Source organism: Gekko japonicus, unplaced genomic scaffold (genome assembly GCF_001447785.1).
Source record: "Gekko japonicus isolate JY-2015 unplaced genomic scaffold, Gekko_japonicus_V1.1 scaffold1373, whole genome shotgun sequence".
Classification (NCBI taxonomy): domain Eukaryota; kingdom Metazoa; phylum Chordata; class Lepidosauria; order Squamata; family Gekkonidae; genus Gekko; species Gekko japonicus.
The window spans coordinates 369,690-379,102 of NW_015163130.1; the positions used below are offsets into that span (position 1 = coordinate 369,690).

Genomic DNA, 9,413 nt, shown 5'->3' on the forward strand with positions numbered 1-9,413 from the left:
CTGATGGAAGAAAAGTTGGTAACCCTAGATTTAGAACACGCAGGTAAGATAGTTGCCTCTTTTTTGGAGAGCTGCTCCTCTGCCTTTAACCACAGATTGGCATATGAAAGATACAGGTAAAGCTTTCCTCCCTGTTTTACCTCCATATCAGAATAAGCTTTACTGACTTAAATGTTGTGCTCTAAGAGGCACTAGAACAGGGTCAGTAAAAACACAATGGACAACCCAAGAAGAAATATCTGATTTTCTGGCAAAGCTTCTCTTCATTCCCATCCTATGAAAATCTCTACCTGTTGAAATTCAGAGAAGCCTGGTTAGGGAGAAAGTGTCACCACTAAAGAAAGAAAAGGCTTTGAAGTCAGAGGGCAGGCACATCAGAGTTTATACATGGCTCAGTTTTCCTTAAAATCTAAATACCCTTGAGAACTCAACAAAAGAAAGCATGAAGTCCAGTTTCTCTGAACTGAAAATTGGAATGGGAAAGCAACTCCTTGCCCTCCTAGTAAAGTTGCCAATAACCTGGAGAAAAAGTGTCTTGTCCCTTGAAGAGAGGCTTACTCTGTAGAAATAGGCAGTTGAAGCTTTTTGTGGCACAGAGGCAAACAATATCACTTAGTAAATTACATCCCACTAAGATTCTGTTAAAGGGGAAGGACATTATCTCTCCAGGATGGCTGGTAACCCTACACCCCACCCACGCAGCCCCCCCACCTTTCCCTCTTTCACCTGATCTGTTCCCCACACCCAGGCCACTCCATACAAAAGAAACTCTCTAAGCCATGCGGCTCTTCTTGTAAATAATAGTAAGACAGCTGACTTTTTCACCAGTCCCTTTAGCTGAACCTAGCAGCAGCTTTAATGTGCAGAACTCAGCAAGGAGATCATGTTTTGCATTATGCTGATTTCTACACATCATGCCCAAGAGATTAGATTAGGCTTTCTCCTGGTCAGTTGGCAACCTTGAACAGCCAGATGCCACAAGCCATAGCACTTTAAAAAAAGAAAAGAATTGCCAGTAGTTGGGCAAGATGTGCACAGCAGCAAAAGTTTAACATCTAGTCAAACCTCTCTTCCCTTTGGAAAATCCCACTGATCCGCAGTTAGCTGGGGTGGCAATTAACTTTGCCCTGGGAAGCATCACCTTCTGATTCCAGCTGATCAGGCTGCTTTTAAGAGGCATAGAAATAGGCCAGGTTCTCCCCACCCCCAGCCAGCTGGCAATCCTAGTGCAAAACCTACACCAAGAATTTTAGTCCCAGGTTCCCAAGCAGCGAGAGAAATAGATACTTGGTATGCTTCCCACTGATAGATGTCAAGGCATTTCACAATGGCTTGGCTTTAGGCCTAAGATCAGACAGATTTTTTTTTTGGGGGGGGGGTGACTTGCCTGGATGGCAGTTCACATGAGGAATGCCAGCTGTCCAGAGGAGGACAGTCTTCCCAGCTCTTGTACCTTTGAATGGCAGCTTTGTATTCACGAATCATCATGTGACACTTTTTTCAAGGCACAAAGAGAAATATTTCCCTCTGCTAACATCTGTACATCATGCTGCTGCTGCGGGCACAGGAGCTGGGCTACTACTGGCAAAGGTGTCATCCTAGATCACACTCTCATTTGGCCCCAAGGTATGGAGGAAAAAGTCAATTTGATTCATCAAATAACCTAGAAGATTTTTGGCACTGGCATGCGGTCTCTTTTTTTGGAGGGGTGTGTGTCTTTTGACAGAAATATATATAATATATATATATTATGTCAAGACGGAACCAAAATGAACTTTCTGGAAACACTCACCTCACTCCCCTTTCTGCAAACACAAAAGCCAACCAATAAAACAGATAGTTTGCTTAAATAGCACGATAAGTTCCTTCGAGCATCTCTAACTGTTCTCGGTCTCTCTTTCTATCTCAGCATCTCACCAGGCAGTCTGAGTCCATTGCCTGCAAAGAATCTTCCGGAACGCCTTGCGGAAGTCCTGGTTGAAGATGGTGTATATGACAGGGTTCAAGGAGCTATTACAGTAGCCAATCCAGAAGAAAAATGTGAAGGTGCTGTCTGGGATCTGACAGTGCTTCTCGGGGCAGATGGCCCTGAGGCTGTAGAGGAAGAAAAAAGGGAACCAACAAAGGACAAAGACTCCAATCACCACAGCAAGAACAAAAGTAAACCTCTTCTCTCGATTCAGGTGTGTCTTTTTCTTCCAAGGGTTGGTGCTGAGGGCCCTCCTCACCAGCACAACCTCCCCTTTGGCCGTGGCCAACGTGTCCATACCCTTCGGCGAGCTTTGTGGGGTACCATTGCTCTGCTTCACGCTGTTATGAGGAGAGCACTCCGGTGGACTGGATCCTGAAAATGGTTTCTTCTCCGGCTGGGGCTCAGAAGGGCTGGAGGCGGTTGCTGACTGTGGGGGCTTTTCCTCCGGGCTCACGAGAGAAATCCTTCTCGTAGAGAGAATATGGGTGTCTGGTTGGTCCCCTTCTTGGATAGGTAACTGATGCCCATTGAGTTCCCTTTCTGTCTGTTTCTGTTTGGGAGATGTTTCACTGGATGGGCCAGTGACAATCTGAGGGAGCCCTTCATTCACTTTTACCTTCGGCTTCTTCGCTCTAGGCCCCTGCCTGCTTCGACGCTTGGCTATGAAGTAGATCCTGAGGTACACCAAGATCATAATGACACAGGGCGCAAAAAAGGAACAGGTGCTGGAGGAAATGATATACCATGGCTCCTCATTCAGTTCACACTTCCTTTCTTCTTCTTTTGCGTTCTTTGGGTTTTCGTTGAGGACCAACGGGGGCAGAGAGATGACGGCGGCAATCAACCACACAACAAGAATGGTGCACTTGATTCTCCTCGGAGTCCTCTTCGAATTGTACTCAATGGCCCGGCTGACGGACCAGTAGCGGTCCAGACTGATGGCGCAGAGATGCACGATGGAAGCGGTACAGAAGAGGACATCCAGCGCCAGGTAGGCCTTGCACCAGGTCCTGCCAAAGTACCAATAGCCCATCAGCTCATTGGCGAGAGAGAAGGGGATAATGAGGGTCGCCACCAGGATGTCCGCAGCTGCCAGAGATACCAGGAAGAGGTTCTGTGGGGCTCTCAGAGACCTGCTGGTCAGCACCGCGATGATTACCAGGATGTTGCCAAAGATGGTGAAGAGAATGAGGAAGGTGATAACAGCGGCGATGGCAGCGGTGGCTTGGACTGTGTAGCCCTCATGGCTACCCATGGTGGCCACAGTCATTGAGGGGAAAAAATGGCCTGACAGGTCCAGAGGGGAGGTGCAGCCCACTTCCTCAGTTCTGCAGGATGCTGAGGGTCCACAGCTCCGAAGCCCCCATTGGTGCCTGGCCCAGAAGTGCTGTTGGAAGGCCAGAGGGAGAGAGAAGCTGGGGCTCAGTTTCCAGCACCGCTTCCATACTGGGATCCTGCCAGCAGGAGCATCTGCTCCTTCAGCCGCGCTGGGAAACTGCGCTCTGGCGGCTAGCGAGCGGCTCAATTGCAGCGCCGCTCCCCCCTAGCCATAGCGGCAATCCACCGCCTCCGCCTCCCTCGCAGCGCTGCCTCTGGCCCCTGGGCTCGCCTTCGCCTTCTCCCACATCCAGGTGGCTCCGGATCAGAGGAGCATCACGGGCTGCAAACGGACCGCGAAGTTTCTCCTGCTCTTCCTTTCTGGGAAAGTTGAGAGGCACACGCCGCGCCGGCTCGCGGAGCTCCACACGGCTGGCTCGCTCTCTCCTGGCTGAGGAAAGACCCAGCCTCCCTGTGCTTTTTGAAATGAACTGCAGAAGAGGAGGCTTGTCCCACCCCCACCCCTCCCCACAACATCTCTGACGCTGATGTCAGGCAGTTTCTCCGGCTCTCACTCTATCCCCTTCTTGGAGGGGAGAAAAGAAGCAAGGAGACAAAAGAAAGGGGTGTGTGGAGGAGGCAGGGCTGTGCCGGCGCGCACACACAGGCTCGTTCAGCGGTGCCAACCACAAGGGAAGTCACTGGCCTCCTTTCAGGGGGGTCCCCCCTAGGAGGCAGGCTGCTGCTGATCTGTCTTCTGTCTCACCTCCCTCGCAGGGCCTGGGTGTGTGTTTCTGGGCAGGGTGCTTTCTTTGTAACTAAATTACGCTGATAGCCCTGCATATGACTCAGAGAGCTTTCAGCCTGGTGTGCTGCATTTCACCCCTTCTGGAAAGGTTTGGTCAGGCTTTGAGAAATTATAGTGTTTGGTTGTTTAAAAAGAAGACTCCGGGTGTGTGTGGGGGGGTGGGGAGGTGAGAGAAGAGTCTTTTTGCAAAACGGGGCAAATGTTTGGCACCTGTTGCTTCCCTGTTAAAACCCGGCACACCCCATATTCTAAGGCTGAAATTATAAACACGGAGTTAGGTCTGGGGCACTTGTTTTTTGACCCCGTGGCACCATCCAGCCAAAGCTAAGCATGGTGAAGTTTTTACTAATGGCAGGGATTTCAGCTTTCTTCACCTCTTGTCTCCATTCCCCACCTGGCCTGTGTGTGTGTCTGAATTGCCCAAGGTTTCCTAGGAAGCTTCCCTGGCAGAACAGGGATTCAAACCTGGGGGGGTCTCCCAGCCTACTTTGACACTGAGACCACCATGCTGGCTGGCTGAGGTGAGAGGAGGAAGAGGCTCAAGGCAGTCAGACTAAGAGAAACCAGTAGGGGACCCTGGGGGTGGGCAATGGCCAGACAAGAGGGGCCTGAAAAATGAGAGGAAAAGGACCAATCCTGAGGGGAAAGTCTGAGAATGGGCAGAGGAGGTGCATGTTTACCAGAGCCAGTTTGCTGTAGTGGTTAAGTGCATGGCCTGTAATCTGGGAGAACTGGATTTGATTCCCCACTCCTCCACTTGCAGCTGCTGGATGACCTTGGGCAAGCCATAGTTCTGTCAGAGCTGTTCTCTCAAGGACAGTTCTGTCGGAGCTCTCTCAGCTCAACCTACCTCACAGGATGTCTGCTGTGGGGAGGGGAAGGGGAAGGAGATTGTAAGCCACTCTGAGACTCCGAGTGAAGGGTGGGGTATAAATCCAATCTCTTCTCTTCTTCTTCTTCTTCAGAAGCTATAGAGTTGGGTTGCTAACCTCTAGGTGGGGGCCTGGAGATCTCCCAGGATTACAACCGATCTCCGGACTCCAGAGATCAGCTCCCCTGGAGAAAATGTCTCCTTTGGAGGGTGGGATCTCCGGCTTCATGCCCTTCTGAGCTCCCTCCCTTCCCCGGGTCCACCTCCAAATCTCCAGGACTTTCCCAACCCACAGGTCATCTATCGATTCGACATAACCTGCTACATCTCTGGCCATCAACAGCAGGCATGTGTCCATCTTATAGTTTCCCTTCCCTCCTTCCATGTTTTTATTATAACCACGGCCCCCAACGTGGTGAAAAACACAAATCACATACGACGTAACCACTGAGTGCTGCCACTGATTTTCCATGAATGTGTCTCAGTTTCACCACGCAGGTATGCCTGATATGTGTCGGCATTCATAAGAACAATTAAATGCATGAAGATTACAGGGAACTGAAATCTGGAAGCTCGCCCTGAGTTGATGGCTATCAAAGGCACAATGGGAAGGGAGGTTTGTTTATGTGACAAATATCACAAATTTTCCAGAGTGAAGAAAGATACGAGCAGCTCCTCTTCCCACCCGCACAGTGAGTTATTAAAAGTATCCGAATTACTTAGGTCCAGAATTTCTCTGGCTGAAGCACAATTCAACACTGTTCAGTCAGAGCCAAATTTTCTGTCAGCATCCCCCCCCCCCGCCAAACAGAAAGAAAATATTTGGGATGGGCCAACAAAACAGAAATCATACCCATTCAGAGCCCGAGGGACTCTGCAGCCCTGTGGCATTAAGTGCTTTAAAGACAGACAGTCTCTGCCCCAGACAGCTTACACTGATAAGTGGAGCCAACAGAAACACGAAGGCTGATGGAGGGGAGACTGAAGGACTCATCAAACATTTGCAAGATGGGTATGTCTAGGCTCCCAGAGCCATTTCATCAAACCACATTACCCAATATTTTGGCGACAGGGATTTTGGAGAAGAACTCCCCCCCCTTACGGGTGTTTAAACAGATCAGAAAGTGGTGCCTTCCCTTATGCAGAAATGATGAGGTTGAAATATCTCCATTAAGGAGCTGCTAGGCTGTTTGTCTGCCAATTCCTTCAGCAGAAAGAATTAGCTTGCTTCACAGTCACAGACACTGGTTCAGAGGTGAAGAGAATTTGCTCCCCAAAATTCTCCCTTGTCTTTTGCCTTTGTAATTCACCTTCTTCCTTATGTGTGTCATGCCTTAGACAGTTTTTATTTCTTTTTTAGTTTCTAATTGTATAATCCTAATCCTCTTGCATTGTTTATTGGATGTTTTATGCTGCTGAACTGTTTGTTGTATGTTGTAATCCACCTTGAGTCTCAGCAAGAAAGGCACTATAAGTATAAAACGGCGATATCAGACAATCTCCAGATTATTCTCTGACAATTCACTATCACATTTTTATCATCCCCCCCTCCCCCTGCAGAGCTCAGGACAGAGTATATCATTCACCCCTCCTCCATACTATCTGTGGCTGACACCCTATTATATTCCCCTTTTGATATTTGAAAATTGATATGTTGCCCATTATAGGGAGGGAACTGAACCTAGAAACCTGGGATCCAGAACCTGAAAAGGGTAGTCAAATAGAAAAGAGGGCCAACAATAAAAGCGTAATATATATATAGTATATAAAAAGATACGTGTATTTATTAACATTTTTAACGAATTTATTATTTATTTAATTATTCTCTTCTCACCCGTTATAGGTGACATGTAATGGTTTGTAATACTAAATAGCACACAATGATATGCAAAGGTTATGTAGTAGATGACAAGGGAGAGGTTATGCCATTTGATTCCTGAAAATCCTGCTGGAACAGTAAAGAGATGCCACCAGGACTAGAGTTCTGAAGTAAAATTCTACATAATGAGTTATCCGAATACTGATTTCCGCTCTAACTCGTGTTCATTTTTTTCTTTTTCATAAGCATAGTTATCAAGCTTTTAGACCAGCAACCAAAGATGGGTCTCCCTCATGCTCATTTTAGGGAAGGGAGAAGCCATGTTTGTCTGAGCTACTGCAGACCCACCAATTCCATACTGGTCAGAAAGATGTTCTCCCCCTGTCTCTCTTCAGTAGAACTTCTCCACTTTGAAATCTTAGCCCACATGGTCTTCTTCCCCTTCCCCTTGGCCTCATTGACCTCCCTGGCCCTATTTGGGGAGGCTTTGGTCTGTAAGTGCCCCTTGCATGCCGAAGGTCCAAGTCTAAGCAGCTTGAAAGGGTATTTTGAACAGCAGGTGTTGTAAAAGTATTCTTTGGCTGAGAACCTGGAGAGCTTCTGCGAGTCAGAGGGCAGTCATGTCGCAAAAGGTGGGTGTGGCTGGATGACCACACTTCTGGTAACATGGGGGATTGGCTTAATATGCTAATTAGCTGTCCTGTCAGGGGTGTGGCCTAATATGCTAATGAGTTTCTGCTCTTCGGTGTGGCCTATTATGCTAATGAGTTCCTGCTGGGCTTTTTCTACCAAAAAAAGCCCTGCTTACTACTCTTCCTGCCCGGACCTTGGGCTTGCCAGGTCCGGGTTGGAAAACACATGGAGATTTGGGGGCTGGCGTCTGGAGAGGGCAGGGTTTGGGGGAGGGGAGGGACTTCGGTGGGGTATAATGCTATAGAGTTCACCTTCCAAAGCAGCCATTTTCTCCAGGTAAACTGATCTCTGTGGTCTGGAGACCAGTTATAATAGTGGGAGATCTCCAGCCACCACCTGGAGGTTGGCAGCCTAGCCCCTAGCAATCTGGCTTGGGGTAGGCAGCATTCCTAACATCCTCTTAGTGATGCGGGATTGTATTTGTGAGAGAGCGAAAAATCCATCCCTAGAGAAACTCTGTGACTAGCAAAGTACAATCATCTCATTCTCCACCTTCCAGTGATTTTTTGCCCATTTTTTTTAGTAGCCCAAGAAAGGCAGTTGAGATTTGTGAAGCCATGAAATAGGAGAATTAAATATCTTTCTCCCTCTCTGTGTGGCCCTGATGTAATTTTCCATTGAAAGGGTCCAGAAGAGCCCAGCACCGTTCTGTCAGCAGCACCTCACACAACCCTTTACATAGAGCTTTGTAGAAACACTTGTGGGTGGCGGCGGTTTGGGAATACTTGGCCAAGGAGCGCCCTCTGCTGGTTTAGCCAAAGCTATTGCCAAAGCCTGACAATAAATGAAAAGAACCAATATATCTATATCGATATATATTCCCGTCCCTTTTCTGTTAACACACTGCATGATTTCCCAGGCTGCAGTGTGCAAGCTACATGCATATGAGCAGAAGCTATATTTCATGCAGTAGCCAAAGTCACCTACCCTCCTTAGTGCACTAGCTAGTCTGGATGAGCTGCTGAAGACATATGTGATGGATGGGGTTGCAATATAAGTTTCTCCATCAGGACAAATAGAAGCCCCTGGGGTCACTTCAGGCTGGGAGAGACAGCCCAGGGGGAGGATTAAAGTTCCCTTTAGCCATGTTCAGTGGTCACAACTGGCCTCCTCTGTGCCTGGAAAGCAAATTTCAAGAGATAACTCCCAGCACACATCTGGTCTAGAGGAACAAACCTATCAATTCCATATCATGTAGTCAAGTCCTGGCCAGTAGAGGCTGCAGGGTTTACTCCACCTTTTCCTACACAACCCTCAGGAAAACTGAGTCTGTAATTTAAATTTTATGAACCCTCGATCATCCGACATTGCTGCACAGAAACAGAACTTGATAGCTACCTGGAGTTCCTGCAGAAGTCAGGTGTGTGTTTAATACAAAAGTGGAACATTAAGATGACTTATACTGTGCCAGCATTACTGAGGCTGTCCAAAGCAATGGAAGAAAGATGGCACCTCTGTTACACAAGGAAGTCCTGCTCTTACTTTCCAGTTCTTCAGGCCAAAGAGAAAATGAATGACAGGAGAGAAATCTCATGTTCCTTGTAAAGTGGTTGCTGCTCGTTAACAATAAATAATAACAACATCTTATCATGTTCCTCAGGGCAAACCTGAGACATCTACACCAGACTTATTTCATTCCTCCCTCCTCAAGCTAACCACCTTTTTTTAGAGTGACGGTTATCTAGACACCTGCTGTGGAATGAATGACAGGAGAGAAATCCCATGTTCCTTGTAAAGTGGTTGCTGCTTGTTAACAATAAATAATAACAACATCTTATGTTCCTCAGGGCAAACCTGAGACATCTACACCAGACTTATTTCATTCCTCCCTCCTCAAGCTAACCACCTTTTTTTAGAGTGACAGATCTAGACACCTGCTGTGCTTAATTTGCATCAAACTTCAATATCTTGATCAGTACAGGAAGAGAAATTA

General features: G+C 47.6%; 2 protein-coding genes across 2 annotated transcripts in view; both read right to left on the reverse strand.

Moving 5' to 3' along the window:
* Window positions 1–1,913: 1,913 nt before the first annotated feature.
* Window positions 1,914–3,440, reverse strand: ADRA2B (adrenoceptor alpha 2B). The gene has a single exon (XM_015406941.1). It carries the CDS (start codon window positions 3,240–3,242, stop codon window positions 1,914–1,916), a length of 1,329 nt encoding a protein of 442 aa, XP_015262427.1. The 5' UTR covers window positions 3,243–3,440.
* ASTL (astacin-like metallo-endopeptidase (M12 family)) overlaps window positions 3,295–9,413 on the reverse strand; it is a 20,148-nt gene continuing 14,029 nt past the window's right edge. Inside the window, exon 8 of the mRNA XM_015406934.1 lies at window positions 3,295–3,359. Within this exon, the coding sequence (XP_015262420.1) occupies window positions 3,295–3,359 (65 nt within the window). The remainder of the gene's footprint in view (window positions 3,360–9,413) is intronic.